Consider the following 16,054-nt stretch of genomic DNA (forward strand, 5'->3'; position numbering starts at 1 on the left):
CAGAACCCTGAGATCATGACCTAAGCCAAAGGCAGACGCCTAACTGACCGAGTCATCCAGGTGTCCTGGGGATTTATCCCCTCTTGTGGAGACACTGATTTGCATCCCTTTTTCCTTCTCTTACCAGCTTCCTCTCTTCTACCTACCAAACCCTCCCACTGAGCCCTCTGGAACACTTGATCTATGATTAGTGAACTCCCCTAAGCCTCAATCTCTTCTTCAGGCTTTTCCCCTGCCCCTTTACCTTAATAAAAATCTTGCCGTCCCCTGGGACTCTGTGTACCATTGTAACCCTCTGAGGTGGAGACTGTTCATTCCCTCACATCTCTTTTTACCTCAAGGTCAGGAGATAAGATGTTCTTGCTCACCAATGCCACTTGCCTCTACTCTTCTACCCTCCTGTAAAATCTCCCTGCTCCTTTGTGACTCATTCCATCTAATTATTTGTCCTCCACACACCTCTTTGTTGTTGTCATCTACTACCTTGTGGGTCACTCTCCCTAATTCTCAGAAGTCTCTGGCCCATGGCTTCTTTTTTTTTCTTTCAAGTTTTTATTTAAATTCTAGTTAGTTAACATATAGTGTAATATTACTTTCAGGAATAGAATTTAGTGATTCATCACTTAAATACAACAGCCAGTGCGCATTAAAAGTGCCCTCCTCAGTACCCATCACCCATTTAGCCCATCCCCCACCCTTCACCGACATCAACATCCTTGCAAATGACCCAGCCAACACACCAGCTTGATCTCCTCACTCTAGTGATCTTCACAACATGTAACTACTCACTCTCACACACAAGCCCCGGACCTTGTCGTCACCCCAAACTGTTCTGCCTCCTAAATCGTTCATTCCAGCATCTCATCCCACTTGCGGTCTCTCTCTCCAGCCTGCTCACTCACCAAGCTCTGCTATAGGCATTTGTTAAACTATATATAAACCTGTATAAACTATATATAAACCTATCCCTGCTTTCTCCCTGTCCGTCAGCTCACTCTGTTTTCTCATCCCCTTTTAACCAGTTTATATTCTTTTTTTTTTATTATTGAAGATTTTATTGATTTGAGAGAGAGAGAGCACAAGCAGGGGAAGTGGCAGGCAGAGCGAGAGGGAGAAGCAGGCTTTCCGATGAGCAGGGAGCCCGATTCGGGGCTTGATCCCAGGACCCTACGATTATGACCTAAGCCGAAGGCAGACGCTTAACCAATGGATCTACCCAGGTGCCCCAACCAGTTTGTGTTCTTAATTCATCTTTTAAAACACCCTCTTGTAAATAAATACCCTGAACTTTGATGCTTTTTCCATTACACTCTCCTGACAAAAGGCTAAGGCTGGACAAACCTATCGCTGTGTATCAACACATTGGCTCCCTCTTCCACTCTTCAGAACAGCCAACTCCTGACTCCAGATTTCCACTTGAATAGCTCATTGCTACCTCTAACTCAGCTTTCCTAAAAATGAACTCATGATCTCCCCTCCTCTACCCCATATATACCACAAACGTACTCCCCAGTGGGACAGATCAGTCTTAACCAACTCAGTAAATGACCTCAGCATCCACACAGTCGCTTGGGCCAGAAACCTGGGAGTCATCCTTGACACCTCCCTCTCCTTATATCTAATCAATCGATAAATTTTTATGTCCCAAGAATCTCCCACACATCACTGTGCTGCCACCAACCATACTGTAGGTAGACCACTGTATTCGCTCGCTTCCTACCTGATCCTTTCACATCCAGGCTTGCCCCTTTTTAATCCATTCTGTACACAGTATCAGAAGCTTTTAAAATAAACATACATTTGACTCCTTACTTCTTTGCTTAAAACCCTTCAAAGATATCCCATTGATGTGAAGGTAAAGTCAAAAATCCTTAACACGGCCTAAACACAATAGTTTTTATTACCTACATTTTAAAATGAGGGAACTAAGGCTCAGAGTCATTAAATCAGTTGGTCAAGGTGTAGAACATCCTATGGGAGTGTCATACCAGAAAGACATTTTATGATGGAGAAATAAAATACAAAGATTCTATCTGCATGGTTTATAAATTTATGGCTCAGTGTGTATCTGAATGAACAATTGACTAAAATTACCTTTAAAGTACTAATTGTACTCTTTATTAGCTTTTCATCAGAAGTTTTGAAGACAAATACATTCTTATAATGAGGGAAGGGATCATATGTGCTTTTGCAAATGTACTTAAGACATACAATGTAAAATTTTTTCAACAGAAGTTTATTTGGAGTGAATTTATTAATACCCCCTTGTTAACCAAGGAAAACAGGGTGTACAAAGGAAAATCCTGACAAACACATAGCTGACATATTTGGGGATTTATTTCTATAGTAGTTTTCTATTGTTTTCTGAATTTTCAGAGTTGTCTGTAGTGTTCAAATTGAAGTATGTAACCACAGAGCCAGCCTCACACAAAGTTGTGAACTAAATAGTTTGTCTTTGGCTCTCTTCCAAATCTCTCTTTTTGAACTCTTCACAACTCCCCTCCCCTAAGTGCCAGTGTTGGTACAGTCCACTTTTACTGCCCTTAAACTGCCTCATGGCTTCCCACAATGGTTGCCAGCTTGTATTGCCTTATATTATGGACCTATTCCAACCCTCGCCTTGCACATCAAAATTTACTAGATTTTTTTTCCGTAAAGCCCCACTCTGCTTTCCAGTGTGACAGCCAATTTTCATAAGCTATCATGTATTAATTTTAATGGAGAACTTCTGCAGACAATACCAGAAACAAGTCTTTTCTTTTCACTCTATTTTCTCTGTAACCTCTCAACAAGAAGATAATTTTGAACTTTACATTCTATTATTTGCATTACAAAAAAACAATATTTTTTTTAAATATGCTTTTTCTAACCTCATTTGCCCTCTTCCACATCTTACCCCCTTCCCACATCTTATCCATCTCTGGTTATGACTGTCCTAAACCAAAGGATTGACTCATTGGCAGTCACTGGCAGTCCAGAGGGGAGATAAGCAATGAGATATTCCTTATCGCTCAAGTCATAGCCAACGCGGACAGCCACATTTTAATAGATGTGCAGCAGAAAACTGTATTGAACTAAGATTACAGTGTTCCTAAATATCCAGGTTCTAGGCTTATTATTTTCTTCTCACAAACCCAACCCATCGTTAAGAAATCTGGCAAGTAAGACCCTTAATCACAACCTCGCCGCTCCTGGTAAAAACACCCAAGCTTCAGAAGTGTTCTTTGAGCATGAGAAGGATAAATAATTCATAGCTAACATTTTTTAAGCTTTTACTATGTGGTATTATATGAGATGCTTTGTCTCTTTTGATTCTCACAATTCCTGAGATAGTTCTGTTACTATCTCCTTTTTAGAAATAAGGAAACTGATGTTGGAGAAATTAATTTGCCCAAGAACTCATAGCTAATGGAGCTAGGAATTGAATCCCATTAAGGTCTGACTCCAAAGTTCATGCTTTCATCTGTACTTCTTTGTTGAGAATTTTTAATGTGCCAGAGATGGACTGAATCACCCAGTATGTATATATTAATTCATTCATTCATCCATGAATTATTCATTCATTCATTCATTCAGCAACTTTCTTTTTGAACATTCACTATATACACTTTGCCAGGTGCTATGGAAATCCAAAGCTCAGCCAAATGGAAATCATTCCCTCAAGGAATGTGCCTACCAGGGAAGATGTCATGTGTAGAAATAACTATAACATGAGGTATACAGTGATAAGAGCTATGAAACAGATTCCCTTTTAAAAAACTATTGAAGTTCAGAAAAGGGAGAGCATTTCTCCATCTGGGGAGGTGAAAAGGCTCAAAGAAAGGTGGTATTTCATTTGGACCTTGATAGATGGGAAGGATTTAAACATGAGACAATGAGAAATGAGGGGGTGTACAGGTATTTTAGGCTGAGAGAGAATATAGGAACAAAGACCCAGAGAGGGAAAAGTTAGAAAAAAGTATGTCATGGAAAGCAAGAAGGGAGAGAATGTCAAGAAATGGATAAAAGTGGACTACTATGAATGTGTTACTTGTCCTCATCACTAAACAGAACATATGCTTCTGTTTCATCCCCCTGTCAGCCTCTTATGCATATCCATTTTGTTCCCCTTTTCCCGGTAAGCATCTCTCCATATATGGATGCTCAAGTCCCTCTTTAAAGAAAAGAAACTGTTATGGGTGGAGGTAAAATTTATTCCCATTAAAAGATTAGGAATCACTTATTTAGAAAAGAAAGGTTAAGGAGAAATCTATTCATTCAGGAAGCTTCTGTTAAGATCCTATTTATGTCCCAGAAACTCTTAGATGCTAAGAAAATTTTTTTAAATAAATGTGCCATTTTTGCCTCAAGGATCTAGGGTCAGCCAAAGGAGACAACCATGTTAAGTAGGGAATTGCGAAGTGTAATGAGTTTTTTGACAGAGGAGCGTGTTAGATACAGAAGTGACACAAAGGAGGCAGCAATCAGCTCTGAGGATGTTAATTAGGGAATGCATCCAAAAGAAAAAACACACCTGAGCCCAGTCCTTTTTATTTTTTTAAGACAAATGGGATTAGCCCACATGTTCTATTCTAAAGCTTTTTTTAAAATTTAGTGATGTATCTTGGATGTCTTTTGTGTTAGTATATATAGATATTCCTTATTCATTTTAATGGTTGGATAGTAATCCATTCTGTAGATCTGCCTGTTATATTTAACTAATCCCCTCTTAGTGGGTATTTGAGTCATTTTTAATTTCTTACTGATACACCCAGTGCTGAAATAAATACACACTTGCATTGGAATCTCTGTAAACAAATTCTTAGATGTGTACTTCCACACATTTGATAGATACTGCCAAATTACCCTCCAAAAATATTGGGTGGAAATTCTTATTCCCACACCTGTGCAGAAATTGGAACTGTCAGTCTTTTAAAACTGTCAGAGTAATAAATAAAAAATATTACATTGTTAATTTGAATTTGAATTTAAGTATTAGTAAAGTTGGGTAGCTTTTCATGCTTCCTGGCCAGTTACTTTTCTTTTTCTGCGAACTAATTACTGTCAGAGTCTCCAATTTTACCATATGCAAGCTAATAAATCACCTGTTAGTGTTCGTGGCTGCTGGCAGAAGACATAAGACTCGTGGGTCAGAAACAAAGAACGTTGTCGGACACGACAAGTAACACGAGCATCGTTTGCATTGGCTCCTCTTGCCCCCAGGTCCCACAAGGGCACTGCACAAGGGACCTCAGGGATGGCTTGCATGCAGTAGGTATATGGCACAGGCAGGAACACGGAGCTTGTCACATCCACCCCCTTTAGAGTGAGTCTGCTCTTCGCCCTGGAGAGAGACTTTCCCGCATCCCTCAAAGTTATTCTCTGTAAACACAACCTAAGAACTAGCCCCCCGTTAACAGCTTTCAGGGTCGTGCATCCTATTCATAGCTACAGTAAATGTAGGGAAGTTCAGGGCCCATGGCTAATTGCCTTTTCCAACATCTTCCTTTTCTTATTTTTCTATATGCTTATTTATCATTTTCTCATTGATTTGTAAGCACTCTCTGCTACCACAACAATTATTCCTGGATCTATCATTGAATATCACCTATCTTACCCTAGTTTGCTTTTTTTTTTTTTTATTTGATTTTATCCACTGTGGTTTTATGGGGTTTTTTTCTTCCGTGGGTTTCATGCAATACCTATAAGAAGCTGCCCTATTATGATAAAAATATACCTACATCAAAAACTAATGATGTACTGTATGGCAACTAACATAACATAATAAAAAGAAACGAAAAAAAAATATATAGGTCAATTACACTTGAATAAAAAAACAAAGGAAACAAACAAAAATATTAACTGACTTTTTTTCTCTTATGCTTCAGTTTGGGCCTTTAACATTTTGATCCTTTTGGTTTTTTTGACTGTTTCCTTGGCTGTGCAGAAGCTTTTTATCTTGATGAAGTCCCATAAGTTCATTTTATCTTTTGTTTCTCTTGCCTTTGGAGATGTGTCATGAAAACGGTTGCATTGGCCAATGTCATAGAGGTTGCTGCCTATGTTCTCCTCTAGAATTTTGATGGATTCCTGTCTCACATCGAGGTCTTTCATCCATTTGGAGTTTATCTTTGTGTGTGGTGTGAGATAGTGGTCAAGTTTCATTCTTTTGCATGTAGCTGTCCAATTTTCCCAGCACCATTTATTGAAGAGACTGTCTTTTTTCCACCGGATGTTTTTTCCTGCTTTATCAAAGATTAGTTGCCCAAAGAGCCGAGGGTCCATTTCTGGGTTCTCTGTTCTGTTCCATTGGTCTATGTGTCTGTTTTTATGCCAGTACCATGCTGTCTTTGTGATCACAGCTTTGTAGTACAGCTCGAAATCCGGCATTGTGATGCCCCCAGCTTTGTTTTTCCTTTTCAACAGTTCCTTGGAGATTCGGGGCCTTTTCTGGTTCCATACAAATTTAAGGACTATTTGTTCCAGTTCTTTGAAAAATGTCCTCGGTATTTTGATCGGGATAACATTGAAAGTGTAGATTGCTCTGGGTAGCATGGACATTTTAATTGTGTTAATTCTTCCGATCCATGAGCATGGAATATTTTTCCATCTTTTTATGTCTTCCTCAGTGTCTTTCAAGAGTGATTTATAGTTTCTAGAATATAAGTCCTTTACGTCTCTGGTTAAGTTAATTCCAAGGTAACGTATGGTTTTTGGTGCTATTGTAAATGGGATGGATTCCCTAATTTCTCTTTCTTCAGTCTCATTGTTCATGTATAGAAATGCAACTGATTTCTGAGCATTGATTTTTGTATCCCGCCACCTTACTGAATTGCTCTATAACTTCTAATAGTTTGGGCGTGGATTCTTTTGGGTTTTCCATGTAGAGTATCATGTCATCTGCAAAGAGAGACAGTTTGACTTCTTTGCCAATTTGGATACATTTTATCCCTTTTTGTCGTCTGATTGCTGTGCTGTTGCAAGGACTTCTAGTACTATTTTGAATAGTAGTGGCGAGAGTGGGCATCCTTGTCTTGTTCCTGATCTTAAGGGAAAGGCTTCCAGCTTTTCCCCATTGAGAATAATATTTGTCGTAGGCTTTTCATAGATGGCTTTTATGAGATTGAGAAATGTACCCTCTATTCCTACACTCTGAAGGGTTTTAATCAGGAAAGGATGCTGTATTTTGTCAAATGCTTTTTCTGCATCAATTGAGAGGATCATATGGTTCCTGAGACTTTTCTTGTTGATATGATGTATCATGCTGATCGATTTGCGAATGTTGAACCACGCTTGCATCCCAGGGATGAATCCCACTTGGTCATGATGGATAATCCTTTTAATGTACTGTTGGATTCTATTAGCCAGGATCTTGTTGAGGATTTTGGCGGCCATATTCATTAGGGAAATCGGACTGTAATTCTCCTTTTTGATGGGGTCTTTGCCTGGTTTGGGGATCAAGGTAATATTGGCCTCATAGAATGAGTTTGGTAGCTTTCCTTCTGTTTCTATTTTTTGAAATAGCTTTAGGAGAATAGGTATTATTTCTTCTTTGAATGTTTGGTAGAATTCCCCAGGAAAACCATCCGGGCCTGGAGTTTTGTTATTTGGAAGGTTGTTTATCACTGACTCAATCTCTTCATAATTAATTGGCCTGTTTAAGAAATCAATTTCTTCCTGTTTCCGTCTTGGTAGTTTATAGGTTTCCAGGAAGGCCTCCATCTCTTCCAGATTGCTTAATTTATTGGCATATAGCTGTTGATAAAAGTTTCTAATAATCCTTCCAATTTCATTGGTGTTGGTCGTGACCTCTCCTTTTTCACTCATAATTTTATTAATTTGGGTCCTTTCTCTTTTGGATAAGTCTTGCCAGTGGTCTGTCAATTTTATTGATTCTCTCAAAGAACCAGCTTCTAGTCCTGTTGATCTGCTCTACTGTACTTCTGGTTTCGAATTCATTGATTTCTGCTCTAATCTTGGTCAACTACTTCCTCGTGAGTGATTAGGCCTGTCCCTTTGTTGCTGTTCCAGCTTCTTGAGGTGAGAATATAAAAACTGCGCTTTAGATTTTTCTATTCTTTTGAGTGAGGCTTGGATGGCTATGTATTTCCCCCTTAGGACTGCCTTTGCAGTATCCCATAGGTTTTGGACCGTTGTGTTTTCATTCTCGTTGGTCTCCATAAAATTGTTTAAATTGATTTTTGATTTCCTGGTTTATCGAGTCATTCCTGAGCAGGATGGTTCTTAGTCTCCAAGTGTTTGAGTTTCTTCCAAATTTTTCCTTGTGGTTGAGTTCCAATTTCAGAGCGTTGTGGTCTGAGAATATGCAGGGGATAATTTCAGTCTTTTGGTATCGGTTGAGACCTGTTTTGTGTCCCAGAACATAGTCTGTTCTTGAGAATGTTCCATGGGCATTAGAATAGAATGAGTATTCTTTGGTTCTTGGGTGTAGTGTTCTATATATATCTATGAGGTCCAGCTCGTCAAGTATGGCATTCAAAGCCTTTGATTCTTTGCTTAGTTTTTGCATTTTGATCCTTTTGGAATCTACTTTCATCTAGGAATGATGTAGGGATCCACTTTGGTTTTGCCAAATGGCTAGACAGTTCTTGCAACCTCATTTCCTGTCTTTCCCTACTTGTTTGAAATGGTATCTTCCTTACTATTTATCTGTACTTCTGTACTTATATCTTATACTATTTTTTGTTCTATTTCTTCTAATCTATTTGTAGGCTACTACCAAACCTTATCTTTTAACTCTGATAGCTTTATAATACGCTTAACAGCTGGTAGAATTTATTCCTCATTTTTTCTCTTTTATTTAAAAACTTTCTTGGCTGTTTTCACATAGTATTCTTGAATGGGTTTTTAAAATAAAGTAGGTAAACAGGGTGAATATAACTATGAAAAGAAATTCTAAACTGTCTTTTTCAGACATCCCTTTTTAAAAGTCTTGTTCATGTTATAACTTTTATGGTTTAATTTGCATTTCCACAAATATAGAACTGTATCATAGTTTCTATTTGCAACTTCTAAAATCTTCTTTATTTTAATATAGATTCCTTGTAGTTTGGAATACTGGGATGAACTCCAGAAGGTTTTTGTTGCATTTCAAGAATTTAGTCTGTCTGAAAGCAAAGTTTGTGAACTGCAGTTGCCGGATATCAATCTTGTGAGTGACCAGAAGAAACTGGTATCCTCGGATCTTTGGAGAATTGTCTTGAACAGCAGTCAAAATGGTGCTGACGACCAAAGGTAACTCGGTGAAAAATGAAATGGTGACATTATACTGAGAGGCGGTCATCAAGTCATCGTATCTGGTGGCCCCTCACGTAGCCATAGCTCAGCCGACTAGCAGCTGCGTTTGTGTGAACTACAGATGAGCACTAGGACATAAGACAGAAGCTGATAGAGCAGAGACTGCGTACTAAAAATCCTGTGTTGTAGGTAAAATACGGCCTTGTGAGCCCTAACGATAAGAACGTGTTCCTTAAATATAAAAGCAAAAAGTGCAAAAAACAAACTACCAAAAAAAAAAAAAATTGAGCCCTCCTGAACAAAAAATACCAAGAAAAAGAATCATTAATTCCTCAACAGACTCTTAATGACGCAGTAAACAATATGTGTCAGTGATAACCCTGCGGCATTAAGAGAATGGTTAAATAAATGCTATTGTCTCCTTCTAAAAAGATAAATTTTGGAATTATTGCTTTCTTAAGTGGTTTTATTTTTTTCTTAAAGATTTATTTATTTACTTGAGAGAGAGAGCACATAAGCAGGGGGAGGAGGGAGGGAGAAGCAGACTCCCCACTGAGCAGGGAGCCTGATGCAGGGCTTGATCCCAAGACCCTGGGATCATGACCTGAGCTGAAGGCAGATGCTTAACCAGCTGAGCCACCCAGGTACCTCTCTGAAGTGGTTTAAAGAAAAACTTTAAAAGACCTCTAGACATTAGAAAAACTTGGCTAACCAAAATGACTTCTATCCAAAGGATTTCTAGATAGCTCTACATTATATTTGGCCATAATGAATCTGTAGAGCTGTAGACTTCAGGTGTTCTGTATCATGTCCCCACAACTTCCTGTCCCACATCTCCTACAGGGTATCTGGTTAATGGCAAAGAAGGGCCAGACTGTCCCTGTTTTCAATGTTTGCCTGCTTGATATATCCACTAACTTAGAGTAGAAAAAAAATTGGCTTCAGTAACCTATTCTTCAGTATGTCTTCTCATTTACATATTCCTATTTGTTAAGCCTTTCTGTTCGTGCTCCCACAAAAGACAAGAAAAATATACTAAATCACAGTCAGCGGAATCATTTTCTTGGGTCATATGATAATGCGTGTACCATGGGCTCAGGCCCATCTTGCTGTCTATCACTCTCAATGTCCCACCTTCCAGTTCCCCTGATGAACTGGGTTTAGCATTATCTTACTCCTTTTGTATAATCCCTCCTTTTTTCCCCCAAACAACATTCTGGCACTAACAAAGAGAAAAAAACATCCATCATTCATAACATCCTGCAAATCAACTATTTTCTCTTTTCTGTGTTACCTTTATCTTTGCCCATGACTATTTGCCTTTACAAGGTTATAATTGTAGTACATCATTTCGTATTCTGATTCCTACTTTATGTTATAAAGAGCTGCGAATGTTTTCTCTTAATTAGTAATACTGTTTGTTCATTGAAGAGCATTTGGGAAATAAAGAGAATGCCATCACCCATGGCCATATCATACTGATAACCTCTGTTAACATTTTAACAGTAGCCTCACAGTCTTTTCCAGTGATTACTTTGTGTGCTTAATAATAATGTTTTATGCTTTATATATTTTATTTCTAGGTCATGTGGGCTCTTTAAGAATAATTACCTTCTTTTATATTACCTACTGATTATAGTAAAAATATATTAGAGGAGTGGGATCTTAATTTCACCTATATATGTAATGCAGCAATGAAAAGAATACCCATCCTGTGAGATGTTAGCAAATGTATAGGAAGATTGCCTATTCTAAGTACAGGTTACCTAGTCAGAAACCAGGAAATCTCAGAAAATAGAGCTGTAAATAACAAAAATGTTTTTAATCCGAGTTTCCTTAATAGTATCAAGTTAGAAATCATTTCTTGATTCTAATTATGAAAGAATGCATTTTCAGCATTGAAAGAAGCATTCTCGACAAGATTAATTCCTCTGAATTTGAAACATTCATAAAAATTACTTTTGTGGTAAGCTTAGCACTACAGAAATGTGGAACCTTTAGGGAATGGAAATTTATGCAGACAATCAAATTCAGGCAATTTTTCACCAAGCTTTTGACATTGTAATCACAGATCTTTTGTCCTCACCTGGGATTTTTCAAGTTACCTAATATTTCACAATTGATCTTGCTTTGTTTGACATTAACCATTTTTCAGATAGAATTTGATATTAATGAAATTAAATTTAAAGAGTTAGTTTAAAAGTCAACTTCATAAGACCCTACTAAGACACTTTTCAAAAGGGACAGTAAATAAATTTTATCCAATTTCTAGAAAGAAAACATTAGGCTTCAGTAATATGTCAGCATTTCATGCAGAAAGAAAACTGCTGCAGTTAGCTCCAGTATATTCTGTCATGAGAAATTTAGAACTAGACAAAAACCTGATGCTTTTATGATTAGAGATTATCTTATAAGTAATATTCTTGGTGGTTTGAAAAGGATATGCATCAGACTGTTGTACATTCCAGGAAGAAAGTTCATAAAAATAAGTCCTATGAAGCTTAATCTTAAAAAGAAAAAAGAGGAAGAAAAAGCAAAAGCCATCTTGCCCACAATTGGCATAAAGTTGCAACAGTGTAGGGCAGCTCAGTGGTAATGGCATCACTGTATGTATGTAAATAGAAGCACTATTTAATAGAGAATGCCAAGTTAGAAGACCTGGATTTATGTCCTGGCTCCATCACCAACTAGGTATTTGGCTTTGAGAAACTGATTTTTAAGCTAAGGCTTTAAGATATGAGCAGGAGCTAACGGGTCCAAAGGCAGGTAGCCTTCATTACAAAGGACTGGAGACAAAAGAGCCAATCTCTTAAACCTTAGTATGTTTATCCCATACAGGCATATTATCTTTAATTCAATGCCTGTGTGCTTGTAATAGTTACATTCCACCATCTTTAACTAGTGGTTTGCTTGATCATATGAAAAGGAATGATTGGTAATGGTGGTGCTTTTTTGAAGGTAGCATTCAAAGTAGAGAAACTTCAAGGTTAATTTCCACTATAGTATTGACCTCTTAGGAGACTTCTCCTATTTGCTGCATACTGGACTGGAGGCAAGAGATACAACCTTTAAGCCCTGATCAAGATATCCATTTCAGCTATTTATCTTTAATCTAATCATGTATGCATTTGCCTACACTCATTGCTTAAGCCTAAATAAATCCCCTTTATCAGTTAGGTCCTGACAAGAAACAGAAGGCACACTCAAACTTGAAGATTGTGGAGAGTTTAATGAAAGGACTATTAACAAAAGTGTGGGCAGGATTAAGGGATGGTACAGTACCCTGGGGCTAGGAATCCTGGGGAACCATCCCATTCTTAGGCCTGAAGGAGCCAGGGGAATACACACCCTCACTCCACTCTCCTCTCGCCTTCTAATCTCCTATGGGCACCTCCTACTGCCTGAACCAGAGGACAAGACAGAGGACAAAGCAGCTTGTTGATACAGTCCAGTGGCAGAGAAGAGGATGGAGAAGGGTAGAAAGTGTGGATCTAGTGAGCAAACAGAAGGTATCCAGCAATTACACACTCTATTTGGAATATACAGTTTCTTACCCAGTAACTGGCCCTACAAGGAAAAAAAGGGAAACAGAGTGGTGGGCCCAACTCTCAGGTTTTGGGCCACTCTGCTGGGTTCCCTGGGTTTGGAATCAATTTGATGTCTTCTGATGGATCAAAACAACCGTCTAATTTGTTTCCCGCCTCTTACCCTCACGCCAAAAGACTAATCCTAGAAGTATGTGACTTTGTCAAGTCATACAAATTACAGGCAACTATCATGAAACACAATAATAACTGCAGATCCTGATATATAGGTCCAGTTAACTTTATTACCAGTTGATAATGCTCAACTGTGTTCACCTGTGCCAAGTCTTTGGTGGTTGGTTGTGCATATTGCACGGTCATTTCTCACAACATTGGAACATGTGAAAGCAGATTACTTATAAGGACTTTTTATCCCCACCCCCAAAATGCTGGTTAATGGAAGAAGGCATCTTAGAATAGAAGTGTGGCTTAAGGGTACTCTTTCTTCATGCAATGAAAATTGAAACTCTGGTGAGATTTTTGGAGTACTTTCATTTTTTGGTTGTACCACAACAAAGTATTCTCTCCTACTCCCTAAAGATCTTATAAAAGAACCCCCCTTCACTCCTGTTTGGTAATCTTTGAGACCGTAGTCAACAGCTTTTTTTTTTTTTTCAAAGAGGAGATGCTTTTCATTTTTCGGAGCCTTGATTCTTGCATAGACAGACAGCGGAAGAATTAGAAAAATGATCGTGATGATCAAGTCTCTGGATTGTTTCTCTTCTCTCCACGAGTTGATTACACATCTCGTAAATTATGTTTTTCCTTTTGACATCTGGATCAGAGTTCATTGTACCTAATTAAGGAGATCACACAAACGTAACTACTCTAAGTGTCCCTAGCAGGGTCATCCCTCTCCTATACATCACTGGTTAGCTCTATTACACTTACATCTTTTTAGTCCTGGTATAAGAGGTAGGCATATATATGCTGCTTTTATGGTATATAATGATGATCAAAATAAGTTGAGTGTCAAAAAACTATAATTTTACTGATTTAAAATACATTTAAAGTATATTCAGGTTGTATATGCCATATTAATTGTGATTAAGAAATTTTAATTTTGATGGGACTCTAATTTTTCAGTAAATCTGAATTTTTAAATACAGTTTAACTCAACAACCATTTTAGTTAGGATTTTAAGATTGAAAGAGTATTGCTAACTACCTGAGTGTGTTAGGAGTTACTATATAAGCCAAAAAATATCTCTTTTTAAAAATGTATGTGTATATTTAATTTAGGAAGAACTAAGAATTAATCAATTTGTTATTAATAAAAATTGTAACACATACTCCTGTTTTAGTAACCTTTTTCAACAAGTTATACTATCTGCTACTCTAAAGATAGAAAAATAAATCTTGGAAAATCTCAAGAGTGTCAAAAATTGTAGTTGGCAAGAAAAATGCTTCAGATAAACACCTCTGTTGTTGTACTCACTGTTTTTAAACTGATCTCCTAGAACTCTTGCCTAGATTTTTAGTAATATTTTGACTAACATTGTACCCTATTTCTAACAAGTTCTGAAAGTAGTTCAAATGTATAAAACACACAATTAATACGTTTTGCTCTTTCTGAATAAATACAAGTTTTAATTTTACCTAGTCAAAGAAGTCTGTTATTTATAACTCCACAGATAAATTCCTAGAAGGCTATTTAAATCAGTATGCCCATTTATAGAAGCTTTAGAATATACTTAGATGCATTTCTTGCACATGGCATTTAATCAGTAACCAACTGCCCCACAGTTTGTATTCTCTTGGCAGGCACTGGAGATTTACTAACATGGCAGTAAATACCACCATATAAGTATAAACTCCTTAAAATTAAATACTCAGTAAACGTGTTGGAATGCTCCTAGCTTTCATTTTCACCAGGCTTTTCCCAGCCTCTTTCAACATGTAGCTGAGGATTCATACTCTGAGAATCCCACGTGATGCTCCTCACGCCATTCTGAGTTCCTCTTACGTTTCTGCTCTGGCGGCACTTCCGACTTTCCTGTACCTGGGTGGTTGTTCTATTTGATGATGTTTCTAAATGTCTACATATTTTATATCGCCACTTAGATGGTGATATAAAACCAAGGATTTATTTCCTTAGTTTTTCCTCCCTAGGATACTGTAAATCACGGTGTTTCTTCTCTAGGCTCCTCATGGACTTGGAAGCCAGGCTCGCATAGCTGTAGCACAGATTTCAGATTTGGAAAGAAGAGGGCAGAGGACAGTGAGAGAGAATGGGGCGGCATCTATTCAGTGAGCCACCGTCACCAGAATGTCCCTTGCGCCATCCCACTCCCCAGTTCCCATGTCTCTGCTAGCACTGAGGCAAGGCAGCTAGGCAGTATGTTTCCTGTGCATGCTAACAGCTGCCACGTACAAACTTCTTCCCTCCTATAGATGCCTTCACTGGTCCTTTTAATGAGATTTTACTTGTTTAAAATGGCGGTAGATGGGCAAGTGAATAGAGGACCCATGCAGTGAACTGTCCATGGGACCTTGGTTCTTCTGGACATGGTCATAACTTTTATGGCACCTAGTACACTAGTTAGTGGGTGTTCAGTAAAGAGTATTGGCTAACTCATGGCCCTATGGATATGGACAATCTGGAGAAGTAAAACAAAGTGAAACATTTATGGTGACACTGAAAGTATTGGGTTTTTGAACAGCAGAGTCATACTCCAAATTGTGTTGGTCTTAAACTTATAGGAGAACAAGTTGTCCATAAATTGTGTGGGTTGTGGATGGAGGAAAATTGGGTTGGAGGTAGGTCAACATGACCTGGGGTTTGAGGAATCCTTTGAAATTTTTCTGCTAATAACTTATAAATAATAATCAACATGAACTTAATTTTTAAAAATTAAGTTTTTGTGAGTTTATGTGAGTAAATACAGAAGATTTGATGATAATATATTAACTATAGGATTATGGGTGCTAGTTTTAAAAACCCTTATAGAAAGACATTTTACTTATATGGTATTGGGAAATCTAGGTCATTGATATTCTTTTATCACTTATTTCCCATAGCTCTGCAAGTGAATCTGGTTCTCAAAGCACTTGTGACCAACTTGTAACTCCAACAGCCCTGGCTGCCTGTACCAGAGTCGACTCCTGTTTTACCCCATGGTTTGTCCCATCTCTTTCCATTTCCTTCCAGTTTGCTCACCTGGAGTTCCATCTTTGTCATCACCTTGATCAACTAGGCACAGGTACTCTTTCCTTTAGCATCTGAATAGCATC

The 16,054-nt window shown here is 38.0% G+C and overlaps 1 protein-coding gene across 18 annotated transcripts in view; it reads left to right on the plus strand.

Moving 5' to 3' along the window:
• Positions 1-16,054, plus strand: part of VPS13B (vacuolar protein sorting 13 homolog B) — a 765,680-nt gene that overhangs the window by 650,103 nt on the left and 99,523 nt on the right. For all 18 annotated transcript variants that reach the window (XM_044382679.3, XM_048212588.2, XM_048212589.2 and 15 more), the window contains 2 exons: positions 9,038-9,234; positions 15,842-16,023. In XM_044382679.3, the coding sequence (XP_044238614.2) occupies positions 9,038-9,234; positions 15,842-16,023 (379 nt within the window). The remainder of the gene's footprint in view (positions 1-9,037; positions 9,235-15,841; positions 16,024-16,054) is intronic.

This window comes from Ursus arctos, unplaced genomic scaffold, assembly GCF_023065955.2.
Source record: "Ursus arctos isolate Adak ecotype North America unplaced genomic scaffold, UrsArc2.0 scaffold_6, whole genome shotgun sequence".
In the NCBI taxonomy this organism is placed as follows: Eukaryota; Metazoa; Chordata; class Mammalia; order Carnivora; family Ursidae; genus Ursus; species Ursus arctos.